Source organism: Chelonoidis abingdonii, chromosome 7 (genome assembly GCF_003597395.2).
Source record: "Chelonoidis abingdonii isolate Lonesome George chromosome 7, CheloAbing_2.0, whole genome shotgun sequence".
NCBI classification, from domain to species: Eukaryota; Metazoa; Chordata; order Testudines; family Testudinidae; genus Chelonoidis; species Chelonoidis abingdonii.
Window position 1 is genome coordinate 10,891,381 of NC_133775.1, and position 22,667 is coordinate 10,914,047.

The 22,667-nt window shown below is 49.8% G+C and overlaps 1 protein-coding gene across 6 annotated transcripts in view; it reads left to right on the forward strand.

The window, feature by feature from the left end:
- The window catches only part of OSBPL9 (oxysterol binding protein like 9), a 143,972-nt gene that overhangs the window by 56,180 nt on the left and 65,125 nt on the right, over positions 1–22,667 (forward strand). For all 6 annotated transcript variants that reach the window (XM_075067607.1, XM_075067602.1, XM_075067604.1 and 3 more), the window contains one exon: positions 21,084–21,179. In XM_075067607.1, the coding sequence (XP_074923708.1) occupies positions 21,084–21,179 (96 nt within the window). The remainder of the gene's footprint in view (positions 1–21,083; positions 21,180–22,667) is intronic.

Here is a 22,667-nt window from a genome sequence, read left to right on the forward strand (position 1 = left end):
GTGGTGCATTTATATGTCTAGTTTGTGGAGCATGTACTGATCCTTATGGAGGGAGGCTGTAGGAATGAATAGATGGATACTGCAGATGTCACCTGAAGACAGACCTTCCCTAAGACCCAGTTAGGTTCTAACAGTAGGACGTTGTGAGCTCTTAGTGGGATACGGGCTGCCATGAAAGTACGGAGTGATGGCGCACATCCGCATATTACCTCGATACGGGTGCTGCACATAATAAAATTTATTCCACGCATGGATGGAAACAATTAGAGGGGGCATTGCACAACACAGCACTGAATTGAGAGAGACTGGATATCTCAGAGCACACACATACCTCTTTCCTTTGATCACACACACAGGGGTCGGGGAAAGGGACTCAGGGACACAGCCCCTCCAGATTGCCTCATATTACAATCATAGCTCTGCCAAGCTGCTCCAATTATTCCTTTCACCATTCAGTACAGCTGCAGCTATGGCCTATTCTACATTAGAAAATTAAGTTGACTTAACTGTTGCTCAGGAGTGTGAAAATCCACATCCCTGTGAAGTGTAGGTAAGCAGATCCAACCCTTAGTGTAGGCAACCACTTCTCCTCCTTTGCTACCTTCATCCACCCTTGTTTGAGGACTCTTTTGCAGAGATAGCTCAGGTTGCAAAGCTGGATTCATTTTTCCCTCCCAATGTAGAGAAGTTTTATTTTCGGGGGAAAAAGAAATAAGTATATAGTCTCCTTAATAGTAGGACTGGAAGGGACCTCGAGAGGTCTTCTAGTCCAGTCCTCTGCACTCAAGGCAGGAGTGAGTATTATATATAGACGGTCCCTGACAAGTGATTGTCTTACCTGCTCTTAAAAACTTGGAGATTCCATAACCTCCATAGGTAATTTATCCCAGTGCTTAACTACACTTGCAGTTAGGAAGTTTTTCCTAATGTCCAGCATAAACCTCCCTTGCTGCAATTTAAGCCCACTTCTTCTTGTCCTATCCTCAGAGGTTAACAAGAACAATTTTTCTCCCTCTGCCTTGTAACATCCTTTTATTTGCCTGAAAACTGTTAATATGTCCCCTCAGTTTTCTCTTCTGCAAACTAAACTAACCCAATTTTTTCAAACTTTCCTCATAGGTCATATTTTCTAGACCTTTAATCATTTTTTGTTCTCCTCTGGACTTTCTCCAGTTTGTCCACATCTTTTCTGAAATGTGGCAGAGTTGACTTTTTCAAATATTGTTACAGCTCTGCCTTTGTTTGAAGTAGAAAAAATAAACACCTTCAAAGCTACAGTTTTTCTTTGTAAAGATGTTTACTTATTTTAATAATTTTCCATTTTATTCCTATGCTATCTCCCCCCAAGCTTTCTTTTCCTTTAACTCTTAATTTTCTAGTGCACAACTAACTTTAAACAAAATAGTTTAAAATCATATGTACAGTAGAACCTTAGAGTTACAAACACCAGAGTTGTGAACTGATCAGTCAACCACACATCTCATTTGGAACTCGAAGTATGCAATCAGGTAACAGCAGAGTGAAAAAAAACAAACCAAATACAGCACAGTACTGGGTTAAATGTAAGCTACTTAAAAATAAAAAGGGAAAGAAGCATTTTTCTTCAGCATAGTAAAGTTTCAAAGCCGTAGGAAGTCGGTTTGGTTGTAAACGTTTGAAAGAACAGCCATAATGTTTTGTTCAGAGTTGCAAACAACCTTCATTCCTGAGGTGTTCATAACTCTGAAGTTACACTGTATTACATTCTTGTGAAGTTCCTTTCCAACATCTTGTTGGAATATTTCTGTAATAGTTTAAACAATGTTTGAGAAAGTGGTACTAAAAACTCATATGCCTTTCAGTGTTCATTCTGTCCCACAAATATATACCCAGGATGCATGTTTCCATATTGCTATAAAAGAGGAGCTTGGCAGGATTTGATTTTAATCTGTAAGTGTTGGTAAATGTTGATTTCAGATGACACACCTGAAGCGCATATGTTGAGAATTAATATTTGAAAGTAATATGGGAAACCACTAAACATTAAGTTAACCATAAATTCCTTTGTTAAATTCAAAGGCCTTATAAAAGGCCTTATAAAATTGTTCTAAAGGTGCCTAAATAGTGAGTAATTTATTACATCCAAGCAGTGACAAAACATTTATAAGCATTTGATTGAGATACTTACAAATGGGCTAAACTTAGGGGTGCTTAGACCCATGTTGGTTGGCTTCAGTGTGGTCAGGCAGGTATATGTACCCTTTAAGGCCTTGTCTACACTTGCAAGTTGCAGTGCTGGTGAGGGGGTTACAGCGCTGCAACTTAGCAGGTGTCTACACTAAAACTCAGCCACGCGCAACTCCTGTTTGCCGCGGCTTACACTGTGTCTGCTTCCGGGTACGAGACAGCGCTCGGATGCACCTGGTCATCAGTATGGACACTCCCACGTTTTTATTGGCTCCAGTTTGACTTTGCCTAGACTTCCATTTTCAAGGCCCTGCTGGTCACCAGTGCACTATCCCACTGACCCTGGCCAGGTGCTCCGTCTTCTTTAAATTGCCGGGATCTAAAAAAATCCTTCTCTTTTGCTCAAGCGATGTTAGGAGAGCATCAATCAATCAAGCACAATGCTCCACGCCCCAACGCCCAGCATGCGAACTGGACACCCTACAAGCCTCTCATATCAGTGGTGTGCGGGCTTAAAACATTTTTCACATACATCCCAGGAGCCTGATCAATACGCTGAAATAGATATCTTAACGGCCAGACTGCAATCAGTCAATGCAAGACAGGTATGATCGATGCCGTTCAGTTAGGGTTAAAGTGACGAGTTGAGACTCTTACACCAAAGCCTTTCCCCTCTGATGGAAACCTCCTTGGTGCTGCCACACTACCTGCGTTTTACAGAGTGGATCCGTACTGAGATTTTACCACTGCCACCCCGCCCCCCCACTCCCCCCCCCCCCCCCCCCCTCCCCCCTCCCCCCTCCCCCCCCCCCCCCCCTCCCCTCCCCCACCCCCCCCCCCTCCTCCCCGCCCCCCTCGCCCATCCCCCCCCCCTCCCTCCCCCCACTCTCTATTCTCCCTCCCTCATGTTTCCAGATTGAATATCCGGACAGTTACACTGGAGCTGGAGACCAGGTGAAGGTGACACAGCGGGTATGTCACTGCAGACGTGCAGCAGTGAGACTGTTGTTTCAGTATGAAGGTCAAACCATTCGAGTGCTCTATGGATAGTCAGGAGTCTCTTCCAGGTATGAAGAAATTTGTATTTACCAAGTGGAATTGTTTGGAGGCAAACAACACATGCGGTTTGAGAGCTTAGTGCCTGAGAGTGACTGCCCTTTAGCTCCATGGTAGATCTTCTGCCTACGGTAGGCACATTAATCTGCTTACTTCTTTTCAACTACTCCAGCCCCCTATTTCTCCCTTCTCTTTCCTGGGTCGTACGACAATTTCAAAGTTTCAGGCCAGAAGCGTGTGCAATGCGTCGGCTTCCAACAGCTTTAATGGCGAGAGTGATGTGTTCTCTGCCATGCACGAGGCTATACACGTCCGCGCCATTGTGCCCTGAGGGTGGGGGATTATGGCTACAACAGGAAGCTCGCGTAGGACCAGGGCGAATCCCACAAGCTGTAGAAGGTCTCCCTCTCTCGCAGTACCCTGACAGCGAGATATCTGGAAAGGTTACTAATTTGTTGAAAATGCAGGATAGCTGTAAGTGCTATTTCCCTGCAGCCTGATCTTGATAAACCCATGATGCACAGCGGAGAAGAGGAAGTGCAGCTGAAATACTCCCCACCCTGCCCTTTGAGCCATGTGTGGCAAATGCTATTCTCTTGATTTCCCTGTACTGATCTTTGACATAACACTCCCATAGGCAACAGGATGCAGACAGAGGCGCTGAAAACCCCACCCTGTTCCTTTGAGCCGTGTTGTGCAATGGACTGCCTTTTCCTCTTGTTTCGCCTTACCTGATCTTTGCATAAACCCCATGGCTACACAGGGAAAAGAAGGCGCCTGAAACCCCACCCTGCCCCTTTGAGCATGTGTGAAGATGCCTTCTCTGAATATCCTGTACCTGTCCTTTGCATAAACCCCATGGCTAACAGGAAAAAGAAAGCGCCTCAAAACACCACCCCCCCCGCACGCCCCTGTGAGCCACTTCCTTTCCTGGTGTTGCATGTGTTATTTCCGCTGTACAGACGCAATCAACCCACCTTTTCCCCAGGATCCAAATGGCTTTAAAATCCCCCCCCCCCCCCCCCCCACCTGTGCTATCGATCTGCTGGCGTTCCGAGGTGTATGTTCACCTGTTTGAGAATCGATGGACAAATACTCTTAAAACAGCGTCTTCTCGTATTCACACATTTACACTCTTTTTTTTTAACGTGACTTCTCATCTGGAGCAAAGATACGTTCTGAAGGCTACGAAACTTAAAAAGAGCTAGGAAATCCACAGAACGCTGAAACGTCATAATATTTTTCCGGGCAGAACAGAAAATATTACCATTGGCGGGAAAACGTACATTCAGAAGGATCACGCAAGGCAAGAGACCACAGATCGGCTGCTTAAGCCTCATGGATGCCACACAGACCTCATGCGTCCAAGTGGTAGAGCAGGGCAGGCATACTGGGCTGCCTCCCCCATGCCCAAAAATCAGGACGTTGATGCCACCCATGTTTCCTCAAAACACGCATTTCCAAGATCCTGGTGCTTACCCCACCAACTGCCCAACACCATACCGTTCCTCCACATCCATGAGAACTGCGACCCTTACCAATGCACTCAACCCCAACACACCATGCAGGTGCATTTAATCTCAGAATGCAGGCAGCGTGCAACCCTCAAGGAACCCCTATTCAAGACCTTGAGTGTAATGCTCCTCACACGTACCCCCCTTCCGTTGTTTATGTATTTTCTAATAAAGGATTTCATTGTCTTTGTAAGCAGTTTATTAGTTACAAAAGTACATAACTGTACCAAATTAACATAGACCTGCAATCTGAAACCATGCAGTACGGCTGTGGCCTGACTAAACGGCAGTGGAAGCAAACCAACATTAAGCTGTTGGCTTCCACCCATCAAGCTCCTTTAGCTCCTCACTTGAGCACTGTGCTGGACCTCGTCATTGCTCCTCTCTGGCTGGGCAATCAGCCTCCAGCGTTTAACCTCAGAGCCCATTCTCAACTGAAGGTTCACCCTTCCCTTCCAGAAATTATGGAGGATACAGCACGCGGTTATACATCGCTGGGATGCTGTTTGGCACACGTGTAGGCTTCCCGTAGAGACTTCTCCATTCCGCCTTCAAACGGCCAATAAGCACACTCTAGTCATTTGCACGTCAGCTGTAGTGACCGTCCTTTCCTGTCAGCTTCCCTGTATACGTTTCATGATCAGGCATGACGGTAAGGGTCTTCAGGATCACCTGGGCATCGACATCCAACTTGATTCTTCCGTCTGGAAAAGCCCTGCCTGAGCTTCCTGACACAGCATTTCAAAGATGTGCATCATGACCTTTCAGCCATCCTTGTAATGTCGTGATAACGCCACGTGATCCACGCGCCTGAGAAACATGAAAACCCCTTCCAGATTAATGTACTCGGATCCGGTGGGTGTGCAAATAGGAATATGCGTCCACTATGCCCCTCCACAGTTAGGTAAACCCATTTGGCAAGCTCCACATGTTGCACATTCCCCAGGTCACGGGTTCGTCTTAAAGAGATGCGATTAATGGCCCTGCAAACTGCTCACCACGATTCAATGGTCACTTTTCCACTCCAACTGTTTGCGACCATCGTGCTGTCTGGAGTTGCCACTTCCAGACTGCAATAGCCACCGCTTACTCATTAAGGGGCACTCTCCAGTCTCGGTCCGTGCCCCAGGGTTGGGCGAGCTCAGCACAGTCCAGGAAGTGGCTTTGATCCTAAAAGTTCGCAGCGCTTGCTGTCTCCCAGATTGCGCGAGTCGATCCCCACTCAGTACTTGTTTCGAGCCCAAAGCGGCATTCCACGCTACGAGCACGTCCTACTGCCACAAGCATTTAGTGTCCAGCAGTCAGCGATCCATATTTCAGCATCGGCTCTACTTCCCTTTGCGTAGATAAGGGAATAAGAATATGCAACGATGTGCTAGGGCAATGTCAATCAGACTCCTAGAGCTCGGCTCCATTTCTCTGAATCACACGCGCAAATCACACTGGCACACGTCTGGAAAAGGGAACGATCACCACGGCGTTGAACGAGCGGAATACCGCACCTATCCGTCCCTTCCCACAACCCCGAGCAAATTGGCAGGGCTCGTGATAGCTCCCCACAATGCACCACTTCACACAGCGCTGCACTGGTGCAAGTGGACACCATGCAGCGCTGGTTATGCTGTCAGTGTGGACACACTGCAGCGCTGGCCGTACACAGCTGTACGACCACAGCTGTAACGGCCAGTGCTGCAAAACTGTAAGTGTAGACAAAGCCTAAGACTATGGTTCTCAGACTGTGGGTTGGGACCCCATTTTAATGGGGTTGCCAGGGCTGTCTTAGTCTTGCTGGGGCCCAGGGCCAAAGCCCAAGCCCAAGGGCTTCAGCCCTGGGCAGCGGGGCTAGGGTTGTCTGGGGCTGAAGCCCTTGGGCTTCGGCTTTGGCCCCAAGCCTCGGGCAGTAGGGCTTTGGGTTCACACTCCTCCTCTCTTCTCCCCCTCCCCTCCGGGTGGCAGGCCTTGGGGCTCAGGCTTTGGTCCACCCTCCTGGGGTCCTGTAGTATTTTTTGTTGACAGAAAGGGGTCGTGGTGCAATGAAGTTTGAGAACCCCTGTAAGAGTTTCCTTTTGTTTATTCCTTTCAACAAACTAGTGATGCCATTGCCAAGTACTGATTTCAGCTAAAAAACAGTTTGAGACAATTCACCCTTATTTTCAGTCTTAATCCAGATAAGATTTACAATCTCCTTTCTTCCCAAGGCCTTTGCTCTCTTTCTTCTTTCCGTCCAACAGTTTTCTATTGCACATGGATTCATATGGACTTTTAACACTGATGTGAGGGTCAGGAAGGGCCGTGTTGGTTCATTTTAAGGCAGATTCTCTGTCTTATTTAAAACAATCTGCAGTCACCCCTGTCTGTCAGAAGCCACCTTTTTAAAAACTTTACCGTATTGCATTAGTTCTTTAAACCAGACATCCTCCCTACTTCATTCCTTCTGGCCTTATGAGTTATTATTTAAGGCCTTCTTTCTAGTCAGGGCCTTTCTTTACAACACACACATTTCCTTAACAAATGTTAAGCTAAGTCTAATTCTTTAATTTCATACATTCATAATTTGCTACACCATGGGGGTGGGGAGGGGAAATCCGTTAACAGTTGCAATGCACCTGCAGGGATTGGGTGTCACCAGCAGCATGGGGAGCTCTCTGCAGCACTGCTATCATGGGAGTGAGACAGCAGGGCTGTGACAGCGGAGCTGTAGATGGCTCCCTGTATGGCTGCTGGGCCAGTGACACCCAATGCCTCCAAGCACAAGGCATGGGGGAGGCTGGATCATTCATGTCTGGCAGAGCAGAGAGCCCCAGCCAAGGCTTTATGGAGGAGGATGAGCCCCAGGTTGTGGGGGAAGCCACTCCTCTGCTGAACAGTTTCTGATGGCTCCCACACTCCTGGCCGGTGAGTGAGTGAGGTGGGTAACACCCAGTCCCTGCAGGCACTAGTTGTGAGGAAAGTTGCAGTCCGGGCAGGGCAGGGCAGGGCAGGAGACACTTGATCAAGACCATGAGAAGTAGTAGTCATCTCCAGCTGTGGAGGAGGCCACCCTGCTGCTGAATGTCTAAGCAGGTCTGCCTATTTGTGTGTAATTAAGTATTTTTTCTACTTTCTCAAATAACATCAAGTATAGTTTTAAAAGGTAAAAAATGCAACATTGTATTACATGACTTCTTGCATCTCTTGGAGTCTGTTTTTAGGTACATCTCATGGTCAGTTCTTTTTCATAGATTCATAGGTTGTATTGCCAGAAGGGAAGAGGGTGATTATCTACTCTGCACACTTCTCTAACACAGGCCATAGGACTTCCCTGAATTCATTTGTTTTGAACTAGTGCAGGGATTCTCAAACTTCATTGCACCACGACCCCCTTCTGACAACAAAAATTACTATTCGACCCTCCTAGGGTTGTATATAGAAATCTGAACCCATCCAAGCCTCACCACACTGTGTGTGTGTGTGTGTGTGTGTGTGTGTGTGTGTGGTCGGGGTGACAAAGCCAAAATGCTTCAGCGCTGAGTGGGGGATCTGTAACCTGAGCCCTGCCATCCAGGGCTGAAGCCGTTGGGCTTTGGCTTCAGCCCCATGAGGTGGGGCTCCAGCCCTGAACCGCAGTAAATCTAAACCTGTCCTAGCAACCCCATTAAAATGGGGTTGCGACCCACAGTTTGAGAACAGTTGAACTAGTGCATATCTTTTTAGAAAGAAATCCAGTCTTAATTTAAAAATTTCCAGTGATGGAGAATCTACCACAATGCTTGGTAAATTGTTCCAATGGCTAATTACTATTACTTTAAATTTGCACCAAATTTCCAGTTTGAATTTGTCTAGCATCAGCTTCCAGCCACCGAATCTTGTGTTTTGGGGCAGACAGAATGAGAAGCTCCGATTTTTACTTCATTGGTTTCTGTAGAGGAGCGGACTCACCCCTGTGGTGCCTCCTGCTGGTGATTTCTGGGAAGTAGCTCAATTGCAGCTCCAGAGCGCCCTCTGCAGGCCGGTGATCTGCCTGGCCTCTGTGTCCCTCCCTGGACCCAGTGCCCTTTTACCTGGGGTGCTGCCCTTGGCAGTAACCCCTCAGTCTTAGGGTCCCTCTCCCCAGGGAATCCCCACCCACTATTCCCACCTTGCCTCAGTATATGGCTACTGCCAGTGATCATCTAGCCCCCATGCCCTGGGGCAGACTGCAGTATCAGCCTGCTCATCACTGGCAAGATTGGATTTGGACCTGCTGCCTTGGCTTACCCCTGGGCTGCCCTCTGCAACCCCTAGTACCTGTTGCCTTCTACTAGGCTGCAGCCTGAGGCTTTTCAGGCTGGAGCTCCCCAGCTCCTCTGCCTTTCCCCAGCCCTGCTTCACTTGACACCCTGTCTCTAGCTTCCTGCAGCCAGGCCCATCTCCGTCTACAGCCAGAGAGAGGCAGTTTGGGCTTCTGGCTCACAGCCTCTTATAAGGCCAGCTGGGCCTGATTGGGGCATGGCCACAGCTGAACCTACTTTCATAATCATCCCAGGCTTCTTGCCCCAACCCTCTATTGGGCAGTTTCAAGCCCTTCGAGGCAAGAGCAGACTAAGCATCCTGCTACTGGGAGCAGCTCTGTGTCGCTGGGCTGCCCTGCTGGCTGGAGTGCTCCCCCTTCTCTGGCTGCCCTGCTGGCTGGAGCTCCTTCTCCCTTCCTGGGCTGCTGCTGCTTGCTGCCACTGCTGCTGAGCGAGGGGTGGGGGGGTCTTGCAGGCCAGCCCCCACTCCTCCATCTCTGGAGGGAGAAGCCAGGACCCCACCACCACCACTGCTACCAGCTGTGAGGGGTCCTTCCTGCCTGGCCACCAGGGTTGCTGGAGGAGGAGCTGCTGCTGCTGGAGCTGTGCTTGTCCTGGGGAGCTGCTGGAGCCTTGAGGAAGGTGAGGACTGAGAAGGCTGCCAGCGGAGAGCATAGGACTCTGGAGACCACTGTGGAGGGGGCCATTAAGGACTAAGTAACTCTTTAACTGCGCTCTAGTGGTGGGGGTCTAGATTGTGTTTGCAGGGACACAGGGGGTGTGGCGTGGAGCCTGCCCCCTGGTCCATCTGTGTCCTCCCCAACCCCCACCACCACTGCTGCCCCCTCCACCACCCCCACAGGCCACTTACCATCTGCCTCGGTTCTTGCCTCTGGGACTCAGCTGCTCGCCTGGCTTGTCATGCCCTATTGCCACCGTTTGGGCCTTCAGCAGCAGCCAGCCAAACACTTGACTTTGCACAAGTGCTTGTGGGTGCATGTACCCCCCCCTCCCCCAGGCTGACCCCTCCCCCTCTGCAACAGGCCCCCTAGCTTTGCCCCTTGTTGCCTGCCCCGTTTGCCCCTTTTGTAGCCTTTTGCTCCCTCCCCCCCTGCCCAGCTTCTGTTTGTTTGCCTGCCCCGTCCGTCTCCATTTGCAGCTTTGTTTGTCCTGCTCCAGCCCTGAAGCTAGCCCCTTGGTCCCTCTGCCTCACTCCCAGCCTGGTTACTCCCCTCCCTCTGCGGCCCCCCTCACCTTGATTAGCCCCTCCCCTCGTGCGCCCGTGCCCCCTTTGGTGCACTTGTGCTTCTCCCCTGTTTGAGTTTGCCCTCTTGCACCGCACCCCCCATTGCTGTTGTATCCCTCCCCTCCCCTAGTGCAGCTAGAGGAGCCAGATTTCAATCCCGTTTCGGTGACTGACCCACCCCCCAAGTCCTTGGTAGTCCCCTTATCTACCCCATTTTGGCCCCCCCTCCCCTGCCCACAGCCTAGCAGGGAGGAGTGGTTGACCTGCTTCCCCTCCCCTCCCCTCCTCTGGTATTTCTCCTCCCTTCCTACTCACCATGGCGGGAGACACAGCAGGTGGGACTCCTGGGACAACCCTTGTCCCTCCTCCCCTGCCTGCTCCCTCAACAACCCCCCCCAGTCTCGGCCTCAACCGCTGCTGCCGGACCACCTGCCACCGCTCCCGCAGCGGCGGGCGACAAGGTGCTCTCCACTGCTTCTGCATCCCTTGCCCCCTCCGATTCTGGGGGAGCCCCCCCAGCCGGCAGAAAGGGCCAGGGCAATAAGAAGGGGAAGGGCCCCGCTTGGAAGGCTAAGCTCTCCATGGCAGAGCCTGGCACCACTGCCGCGGCCCCACCATCAGCTGCGGCGCCCCTCGCCGCTGTTCCCTCCACCAGCTCTGCAGGTGCCCCTCTCCCAGCCCCCAGGGCATACGCCCAGGTGGCGGTGGCCCCCCCCGCCTGCAGCTACGTCATCTCCCCCGACCGCCGCCTCCGCTACCACCTACAGCGGCCGGGGCCCATTCCCCACCTTGACCAGGAAGCATGGCATCTGTTGCCTCCTGGTACCCACCTCGCCCCACATGGAGACCTACATGCAGGCGTTGGCTAGGGTGGTGAGGCCCACGGCCATTGTGGCGGCCTCCAGGATGTATGGCAAGGTGGTCTTCTTCCTTGCCTCGGAGGCTGCTGCCCAGGGGGTGGTGGAGAAGGGCCTGGTGGTGGGGGGCGTGTTCGTCCCACTGGAGCCGCTAGAGGACCTGGGTGTCCATGTTGACCTGACGTCTGTCCCTCCCTTCCTTCCCGATGCTGCCCTGCTACCTGCCCTCTCGACTCTGGGGAAGCCCATCTCTGATGTGAGCCCTCTCCTGTTGGGCTGCAAGGACCCCGCCCTCCGTCATGTCCTTTCGTTCCGCTGGCAGGTGCAGCTTCAACTGCCGCTGGCGGCACATGGCAGAGAGGCACTCGAGGGGTCCTTCCTGGTCCCCTATCAGGGGCCCATTACCGGGTGCACTATTCTACGGGGGAGGCCCGGTGTTACCTCTGCCGGGCGACGGGGCGCATCCGGAGGGACTGCCCCTTGGCCCAGCTCGGAGGAGCTCCTGCGACCCCTGAGCCCTGGCAGCATGCCGGCCCCGTCATCGCCAGCGCCCCTGGCCGCCCGGTGCGCAGGGCTGCCCCTCCTCCTCCTCAATCTCTCACTGCTCCCGCTGAGGCCACAGGGGGACCTCTTCCAGTGCGCCTGGCTGAGCGGGCGGGCCTCGCCTCCGCTGCCTGCGCTCTGGTGGGTTCTGTGGAAGAGGGTGCGGCAGGGGTACTGCCGGGCGTGGGAGAGGGCTCTCCCCAGGGGGTACCTTCCCTTCCTCCGGTTGTCCCACCAGTGCTCCTCCAAGCCAAGTCCACGAACCACTATCCCTGCCCTCCAATCCAACCCCTGTCAACCAGCCCGCAAATGATGCCATGGAGGGCTGGACCCTAGTACAGGGTAGGTGGGGCAAGCAGAAGGCTCAGGCTCTGCTCACACCATCTGATGCGGAAGCCCCCCCCCGTAAGACCAGGAAGGGGGCTGCAGACACCGAGCCTTCCGCCATACCCACGGGATCGGTCTGTATGCCAGTTCCAGCTGGGGAAGACGTGGCAGCACTGGAGAGTACCACCATCCCTCCTCCGCAGTCCCTGCCGGTAAAGGCCCCAGATGAGGCCCCTCCTATCCCCTTGCCACCTGTGCCCTCTACAGTACCTGCGGTGAGCGTCACCTCGGATGCGAGTGGGGACGAGCTGGGGTGGCGGGGGGTGAGCTCTCCTCCATCTTTGAGGAGATCGAGACCCTGGGTTTGACCCCAGTTACCCAGGGGGAGGATGACCCTCTGTCAGCGGGCCTTGACCTAGCCAACCTCTCCCCGGATTCCCCCTCCCCGTGTTCCGTCGCCCCGACTGCTGCGTCCACTCCCACCTCCGGGGGGCCCCTGGACTCTCCCACTTGCCCGGCCACGGATGGCACCCCGCTGACAGCCGCCGAGCCTGTTGAGGCGACAGCCGGTGCCTCGCGGCTGGGAGGTGAGCCACTAGGGGTATCCGGTGGCGCGGGGCAACCGGTTTCCTTCCTGGGCAGGGGCCCCACTGAGGGTTCTGCATCCCTCACGGCTGAGGCTGCCCTACCTGCGGTTGAGCCTGAGCCCGGTGTCACCGGGGACCCCCTCATACCCCTGCGCCTGGCCGCGAGGAGCCGCCTCCTGACAGTTCAGCTCCTGCGGCCCAGGGTCCCATCTCTGTCCCTCCTCCCAACCCTGTTCCTGACCCCAGCCCTGCCCTTACTCCTGACCCCGTCCCTGTCCCCTCCACCTCCCATGATGTTGTTGCCGTCCCTGGGGCTGTCTCCTTCCCTTTCCCGGAGGGTGACCCCCAGGCAGGGCCGGCGCTTTCATTTAGGCGACTTAGGCAGTTGCCTAGGGCGCCAGCATTTTGGGGGGGGTGGCAGGCGGCTCCAGTGGAGCTGCCGCAGTCGTACCTGCGGAGGGTCTACTGGTCTCACGGCTCCGGTGGACCTGCCGCAGGCATTTCTGCGGACAGTCCACTGGTCCCGCAGCTCCACCAGAGCCGCGAGACCCGCACGTGGGGCGGCAAAATAGGTGCTTTCACAGTACCGACCCCCTAGGGGCTGCCCTCTTCCCTCCACTGCCCCCCATTGAGCCGGGGTCTGAGGCGGACCATGTGGCACCGGCCCATTGGGCGCCACGTCACGGGTCCGCCCCTTGCCTGCCCGTCCCAGGGGGCCACGGGACTGTGCCAGAGGCCCCACTGGTGGGTCACCGGAGGCCAGTGACCCCACCCTGCCATGCGTGAGAGGAGCTGCGGGAGTTCCTGGAAGATGTCAGGGGCTCCCGCAAAAAGGTAGTGCTTGCTTTCCAGCGATGGGGGGATTTCCACCAGATCATCCGGGCCGCGAGGGCCCTCATGGGGGAGGGCAAAAGAACCGGGAAGCAGGATGCCGTGGCTTACCACCAGGTCTGCAGCTTCCATGACTCCTTGCTCACCTTCGGGGTGGGTCACAGTTTGCGTTAGCTCCCTTTCTTGTGCAGGCGAGCTGTGCTCGCCTTATTGCTGCAGAAGGGGGACCTCCGCGATTTACGGAATTGGCGTCGCATCTCGCTCCTCAGCACGGATTACGAAATCGTAGCCAAGGCCATCTCGCTGCGGCTGGAGGACGTGATCCACCCAGACCAGATCTACACTGTCCTGGGCCATAGCATCTTCGATAACCTCTATCTGGTTCGGGATCTCCTGGAGCTTAGGTGCAGGAATGGTCTGTCGTTCGCCCTCCTCTCCCTGGATCAGGAGAAGGCGTTCGACAGGGTGGACTACGGGTATCTCCTGGGCACTCTGTGAGCGTTAGGCTTCAGGTCCCAGTTTGTGGGTTTTCTCCAGGTGCTGTATGCTTCTGCAGAGTGTCTGGTCAGGCTCAACTGGATCCTGACTGAGCCGGTCAGCTTTGGGCGGGGAGTGTGGCAGGGGTGCCCCCTCTCGGGTCAGCTGTACGCTCTGGCCATCGAGCCTTTCCTCTGTCTCCTCCGCAGGAGGTTGACGGGGTTGGTGCTTCAGGAGCCAGAGCTGCGACTGGTCCTGCCGGCGTATGCCGACGATGTGCTCCTCGTGGTCCAGGACCCGGGCGGCTTGGCGCGGGTGGAGGCTTGCCAGGCGGTGTACTTGGTGGCCTCCTCCGCCTGGGTCAACTGGGTCAAGAGCTCTGGCCTGGTGGTCGGGGACAGGTGGCAGGCGAGCTCCCTCCCACCCGTGCTTCAGGCCATCCGGTGGAGCGCGGGTCCGCTGCTCTACCTCGGCGTTTACCTTTCTGCCACGCATCCGTCTCTGCCGGAGAACTGGCACGGTTTGGAGGGCAGGGTGGCGGGGCGGCTCCGGAAATGGACAGGACTCCTCTGGTGCCTTTCTCTTCGAGGGAGGGCACTGGTGCTTAATCAACTAGTCCTGTCCATGCTCTGGTAACGGCTCGACACACTGGTCCCGGCCCTGGGCTTCCTGGCCGACCTCCGGAGGGTGGTTCTGGAGTTCTTTTGGCCAGGACTGCACTGGGTCCCTGCAGGCGGTGCTCAACCGCCTCTGAAGAGGAGGTGAGCGACAGAGGAACCTGAGTGCCTGACGCACTCAGGTCCACGTCTTCCCACATCCAGGCAAATTGCAGAGGTTTACTTATATGAGTGTAGGTAGTCTGGCATGAGAGAGTATCTGGCACATGCCTTTCCATGCGCCGCTTTCCAGGGCTCCGATACGATCGGCAGCTCCTATTCTTGATCCAGGAAGGATCTTCCGGTCTTATACCAGGACCTCCTCCAGACTAGAGCTTCATCTGCGACCAGGTCCGTGGCAGGCCACAGAGGGGGTTAGTCTCCTCAACATCCCAGCATCTGTGCGCAGGATGGCGGAGTCCCCGCGGTGCGCCAGAGGATTGGCTCCATGGCGAGAAGCATACCAGATTGGAGAACCTCCTGGACATCGACGGGGAGCTGGGCTGTGGGTCCTGGAGGTTCGCTCAACGCTATGGGAGACTCTATAGACCTTGTGAGCTCCCCGCGTGATACTCCAGGCGATGGAGCGCTGCTTTGCGTGTGCAAGATGCCGTGGCATTGATTCAGGCTACTTTCGGACCGTGGTCCGTGCCAGAGCGCATGGCATCAACGCCCCCCCCCCATCCGCCGAGCCCTCCGCACCTTTTCATTGGGCCCCTACCCCGTGGACCTGACCGGCCCACCTGCCCCTTCTCCGCCAGCCGGCTGCACAACCTGCAGCCGGTCTGCTTCCAAACCGCGCCAAGGAAGCACCTCTACGCGCTCGTGCTCCATACCCTTCACTTCCTCACCCTCGTGTCCCGCCCCGATACAAAGTGGCGGGACCCCCTGCCACCTCTGGAGGGTGAGGAGCCCCGGTGGGCCTGCCTCTACTCTACCCTGGTTCCGAGGCCTACTGGGGATATCAGTTGGCGGCTCCTTCATGGGGCCATGAGCACGGGCGTGTATTTGGCACGGTTTACCTCTGTGCCAGACACCTGCCCCTTCTGTGGCGTGAGGGAGACCCTGGCGCATGTTTACTTGGAGTGCGCCAGGTTGCAGCCCCTATACCGGCTCCTCACCAATATCCTGTTACGTTTCTGGCTGCACTTTTCCCCTCATCTCCTTCTCTACGCACTCCCTATCCGAGGCCCCACAAAGTCGCGGGACCTCCTGGTCAACCTCCTCCTCACCCTGGCTAAAAGGGCCATCTACGCAACCAGGGAGAGGACGTTGGCCGATGGAGACTCCGGTGACTGTGGGGCTTGTTTCCGATCCTTGGTCCGTTCATGTATCCTGGCGGAGTTTCTTTGGGTGGCGTCCACTGACTCCCTTGACGCCTTCGAGGAGCAGTGGGCGCTGTCCGGGGTTCTCTGCTCGGTGTCCCCATCAGGCTCCCTTCTTATGACCCTTTGACCGCATTCCTGTCTCTGTTCTTTTATTAGTTGTCCCTCAAAATCAGTGGGGTTCTGAGGTCCTGTGGGTCCTCCACTTCAGCTCGGGGTGGGGCGGAATCCTTTAGCAGTGGGCGGGGTTCCGCCCGCCCACTTCCCAGAAACCCAATAGATACAGTTTCAAAGCAATTTTGGAAATCAAAAGTTATTAGAGAAGTAAGGAAAAGGATCCCATGGGTGAAATATAGAAGTTCTCTGTTTCTTCTTTTTCAAGTATATTACTAGAAACTTTTGGATATGTTGATATATGGAAAAGGACTACACAGAGTATCAGTACAATGAATATTAGAACAGTTTAATTTCAATTCACCCCGTGAATGTTAGGAAACGTAATTGAAAGTTTCCGAGGAATAATAATTTTTTAATGGAAGATTTCCATCTCTTTTTAAAATGAATTTATATATTGCAGTGCTAGCATTTCCACCATCTCCCCTTCTGTATCTGGCAAATACTGTATGTTGCTTCCTTAAACTGAATTTAAATTACAATATAATCAGTAATGGTTATTTGGGGGATGGGGAACGTATACACTTAAACTTTAACATCTTCGATAAAGGGTTTTAACTGAAAATCTGAATCAAGATTTTTCTAAAGATGTAAAACATCTTGTTGAGCTCCTTTTTTATTAAGACTTCCATAATCTGAAAATGTATGTAAATGGAGAAACAAAACCAACATTTTAAAAAAATATATCACATTGATAATGGTTGTAAATTCAGGTGACAAAAAAAACTTCTTATATAGCATCTTGCAATCTCTGGTAATTGTACTGAACTTTTTTGAAACATTCCATTGGTTTTCATTTACTTATTTCTTTCAAAGCGTTATTTACACACAGAGAGGAGGAGAGACTTTCCTCTCCCCAGTTTAGCCTCTGATAGCCAGATCAAGAAGCATTAAAATAATCCTACCAGTCAAGTCTGTCTTGTCTGTGTATTGTGCCCTGCAAATATTGCCTGTCAACAACCAAATTTGAACCACTGAATTGTACTTGTAGTATCTTGTATAATAATCTCGCTGTGCAAGTTGCTGATCTTGACTTTATAACTTTAAAACAATCCCATCTAAATTTGTTCCTGAAATACGGCAAAGCAGTAGGTTCGTTTGCCAGATTAGCAGTCAGCATCCTAATTGCCCTTGAATAGACAAACCAAAAGCAGGTTAGTGAAATACTATAGCTTTGTGTGCATCTGTTGGTCTCTCCAAACCAACTCCTAACTATGCTTAGAAGTAAAACCTTTTCTCTTTGCCAGCTAGATTCTATACTTCTATACTTGGTTTTATTATTTTTTATTATTTATTATTTTTCTCCTGCTGGTAGTGAGTTGGTTTTTCTTAAATTATTTTTTATGAATTTTACTGTATATTTAAACATTTTAAGAAATATTACGTAATGTACAAAAATAAATCATATAAATTGGTTTTTTTTAAGCACTAAGAGCTTGGAACTTGGAAATGGCCTTTTATCCTAAAATAACCACCATCGAATACCATGCCATTCACATATTAATATTTTGATTTGTGACTTCAGTAAAAATGAGCAGTTTTATGCAATATAAAGACTGTGTTTGCACAGTATTCTGTGCTGTGATGTTAATGATACATAGTGCAGCGTCTTCACCAGAAATCTTCTGTAGTTCAAGTAGGTTGATACATAAAGTCTTTCTTTTACTGATATAGCAGGAATTTGTATCTGAGAGTGCTAGACCATTTGCAGCAGTTATGGTGTCACTATCTGCTGGGTGGTGTTCTCTTCCTTTAGCCATGAAGCACAATACAGTAGAAGCTGTGTTATCTGGCACTTTATCAGTCAGAAAGCTCTAGAAACCGGCATTTCGGGGTGCTGGATCTGGGCAGCACTCACCTTGGGTGGCTCCTCGTAAGCGGCAACATGTCCCTGCTGCTCCTAGATGGAGAAACAACCATGGGGGCTCCGTGCGCTGTCCCCACCCTGCCCCGAATGCTGGCTCCACAGCTCCCACTGGCCCGGGACTGCAGCCAGTGGGAGCTGTGGAGGCAGTGCACAGAGCGGCCTGGCCGTGCCTCTGCCCAGGAGCCGCTGAGACATGTCACCGCTTTCAGGTAGCCTCCTGAGGTGAGGGCTGCCCAGATCCAGCACCTTGAAACCCCTCCCGTGCCCCAAGCCTCAGCCCTGAGCTCCCTCCTGCACCCAAATTCCCTCCCTCCATTGGTAAGTGTAACTCTTAGTTAACTGGAATTTTTGACTGACCAGCTCCACCCATTCCCCTAACATGCCGGATAACGAAGTTTTTACTGTACCAATTTTTACATAATTGTAGCTGTATATCAGATAACTATCACAGGTAAATCCCTTCCTAAGAATTACTTGGTTTACTTAGTTTAGATCCACCGTATACCTTGTTACATCAGAATGTTATGAAGATTTGGGGTTTTTTATTGGATCAGTGATCAGGAAGTGTTTCCCCCATTTTTAGCCCTTGCTTCAAAATGTTGGTATTTTGAACTTGGCCAGTATGGATTGTCTGGTTGCTCAATGCACTCATCTTACAAGCTGTACCATTTAGGAAGATCCTTGTGGGAACAGTGTGCAGGATCAGGGCCTCATTTTGTAGCTCAATTCCAGACTTGGCAGGCAGATTAAAAAATGATCTCTCATAAAATAACAACCTATTATATCCAAATCTTGTTTCCGTACCCTGAGAAACGTATGAGTACTCTTCTCCAATAGGATAGCATGAAAAATTTGTTCATGCGCCATAACATGTAGTCAGTTTGGCAGATTCTAATATAAATGAGTCATTTTTACATTGCATATAATAGTATCCTCATCCTCTCTGAGGACACCAACAAAGTTTTTTTTATATGCTAGACCAATCTTCTACAAAAAGAAAAGGAACCAACCTGTGTTGACAAAACTAACAATGTGGGAGAGAATTACATACAAATGTAAAATTTATCTTTAGACATAAAGTCCAAAAATATATTTTAAATGCGTTTTTTTTTTCTTTTTTTCGAGTGGCCTTGGTCAATTCAGAATCTTGGGAATGTACCAATGTTCCATGCTGTGTTGTTGAAACATTCCCAAGAGTCTGAATGTGAAGAGGTCAACTAAAAACCAACCAACCAAAGCCCCCCTCTGGTTACAGGTGAGTAACCTTTATTGTTACACTATATACCCATTCATTAGTAGTGCCCTACCAAATTCATCGTCCATTTTGGTCAATTTCATGGTCATAGGATTTAAAAATTGTAAATTTCATGATTTCAGATATTTAAATCTGAAATTTCATGGTGATGTAGCTGTAGGGGTCCTGACCCAAAAGGGAACTGTTGGGGGAGAGTCACAAGGTTATTGTAGGGGGGTTGCAGTACTGCCATTCTTGCTTTCGTGCTGCTGCTGCTGCCTTCAGAGCTGAGTGGCGAGAGAGTGGCAGCTGCTGGCCGGGAGACCAGCTCTGAAGGCAGCACCACTGCCAGGAGCAGTGCAGAAGTAAGGATGGCATATTATGATATTACCATCTTGACTTCTGCGTTGCTACTCTCCAGTCATCTAGCTCTAAATGCTGCTGAAATGTATGGTATTGCCACCCTTACTTCTGCACTGCTGCTGGTAGGGTACTGCCTTCAGAGCTGCTCACTTGGCTAGCAGCTGCCACTCTCTGGCCACCCAGTTCTGAATGCAGCACAGAAATGAGGGTGGCAATACTATAACCCTCCTACAATAACCTTGCGACCCTCCCACAACCTCCTTTTGGGTCAGGACCCACAGGTTGAAAAACGCTGATCTACCCTGTGAAATCTGTATAGCACGGGGTAAAAGTACAAAAAAAACAGATTTCATGAGGGAGACCAGATTTCACAGTCCATGATGCATTTTTCATGGCCGTGAATTTGGTAGGGCCCTATTCTTTAGAGTTCAAAACTTGCAGATTATGTTACTGTTGTAACACTTGTCTGTCCTTTCTTCTGCCCCTTCTCTGTCTCATTTTGTCACATGTCTTGATATACATTGTAAAGTTCTTAAGGTCATGAATGCTTTCTTATTGATCTATAAACTGTCACTTGCATGGATGATACTGTATAAATAATACTTTGGGAGAGGCTTAATTTTCTACATTGGGTATGGTCAGAAATAAAACCCTTTATCTGCTACTAAAAAAACAAAACAAAACTCGTGCTGTATAAACCTGCCATGTGCACAAAAAGGAGTACTCAACTTCACAAATCCATTTTCCTTTCCCATTAAAGATGTGGTGTTCCAGTCTGGAACACACTTATTTTAACACAGACAATTTCAGTTTAAGAAGAAAAAATATTAAATACAAACCCTATGTTAATTCAGCTTTATAGCGGAGAACTTAAAATCACAAGTCAGAAAAATAAAAATCTGTACGTGTATGTATTGAGATTAGAACTTTTATATACTGTAATAGTATACAAATTAATACACATTCTGAAGGAGCTAATAACTGGACTTCTACCTATGTAAATTTCCCAGCTGCCCTACTGAAGTTTAAATCCTTTACAGGAGAGACCCTTTCTAATAGTGAGAGGTTAGTTCAGTATTCTTGTTTGTTCATTCTTTGGCTACTCGTCTATGAATCAAGCTGGCTTTTGGTTGATGAAAGTACTTCTTCAGCTGTTACGAGGGCAGTGATCCAACAGCTGCACTGGTTGACTGGCATAGTCAGTGTAATGGTATTTGATGGTAGCCATTTGTTACTGAAACAGGAAAATTATTTCCTTTATACTTTTCTTTCAAATGAAATTGAAATGTCTACATGAAAAATAACTAATTTTAATAATCATAATTAAATGTAGTAGTATGGGTTTATGGTAACTATACATGCACCAATGAAGATTACTGTCAATTTGTGGATGTCACAATGTTGTGCACCACTTGTAATACAACAGGAGACCATATTGTGGTTAAAATGTTCTGACATGTATCTAGGTAAATGCAACATGATGTAAAGAAATAAGCCAGCTTTTATTAACTACTCATCAGTTATGAATAAATATAATTAGTCAAGTAAATTGCTCAAAAACACTATTATAGATTTGATTTTTCTCTCTCTTTATTTTATTTTTTATGTAGGGTGTGGATTCAGGATTTGTTCCCAGTGTTCAGGATTTTGATAAGAAACTTACAGAGGCTGATGCTTATTTGCAGATCTTGATAGACCAATTGAAGGTATGTTGAACTAACACTTGTGCACTTAAAGAGATAGTGGATAATGTTAGGTGCTCTTTGGGTCGCCTCTGGAACTTGTCTTAGGCCCTGTTCTATGGGCAGCTGTGGTGGGGAATCACCCATATTTCAGAACTACAATCCAGTGTCAGAGAAGACATTCTTTGACACAGTAAAAGTAGAAGAGAGAGAATGAATTAATTAAGGCAGATGTGATCCAATGAGAAGCCTGTCAAATGCTTAAGTATTTTTCATCCCTGGGGTTTGCCTATGGTGAAGTTTTACCCTTTTCTTCTCTTTGCTCTCTGGGTCTACCATAGAAAAGTACAGTCAAACCTCACAATAACGTGGCCCGCCATAATGCTGTCTTTATTTGCAGCTTCTTTTGTGCTGGCAGTTTTCACCATTCTTTATCAGTTAGGTAATTTGCATCAACACAGGCTTGGCTTTTGGATTCAAAGCCATCAGCAGAGCTCAGAGACTCTGTGGTAACACACAGGGATCTGAAAAAGAGAAAACAGCCTATTATGGCTCTTTTTGGAGCCCTAATAGGATTTTAATTCAGCAGCACATTTTATTTGCATTTTTTTTAAACCCCTTTTACAGTATACACTGCACATGTCCTAGGGAAAATGCACATTTTTTTCTATACTGTAACTTTTCAAAAACATTAGCCATATTAATTTTTACATAAGGTGTAACTGTTTGTTTTGTTCTTACAGAGTTTTCATGTACCCTTATAAAATTGACAGTCTGATTACACAGAGCTATTTTAAGGTCAAGTGTACATTGATTCTTTTGTTTTTGTGCATTCTTAGCCTCTGCTGCTCTTGCTTCAGAGGATCACTGTTAATTTTCATATTCTTTCACTACCAGCTGCTTATCTGCTCATGTTAACCAAAATAAACCCATCACCGGACGCAATCCAAACAAAAGACTTCTTCTAATCTTTTCCTTATTTTCTGATTTGTCACTTGCCATATTGCGAGCGCGTGACTTGGTTTTATTTATAACCAGTTTTACGTGTTGTAAAAGATAATTCAAGTTACACGCCTTAAGGGTTAAAATGCATAAATCTCCAAAGCCAAACTAAGCAACTAATTTACCGTGCTGTTCAAAAAAGGTCCTGATCAGTTTTTCAACTTTGAATTAATAGAAGTGAGAGATGAACTTTTCTTTGTGGCGATTAAAAACAAAACAAAACTCATTTAGTCTCACACCCTATGAAAAACGGTAGGTTTACACACGGGAATGTGTTGGTTTGATTCTAGATGTTCCTATTGCTCACAGAGCAGACTAGTACATTACACATTTTCTTTTTCCTTAACATTTCTATTTACCCTAGCTATGTTTTTAAAATGGCTGCTGTCTGTTATATCATAACTATTCGGTCTATATCTATTTACAGGCACTCTTTTGACAAAACAAAAGGTGGGGGGGGAGGGGGGGGGGATGGGGGTGCCCCCAAATTTTTTCCCCTTTATCATACAT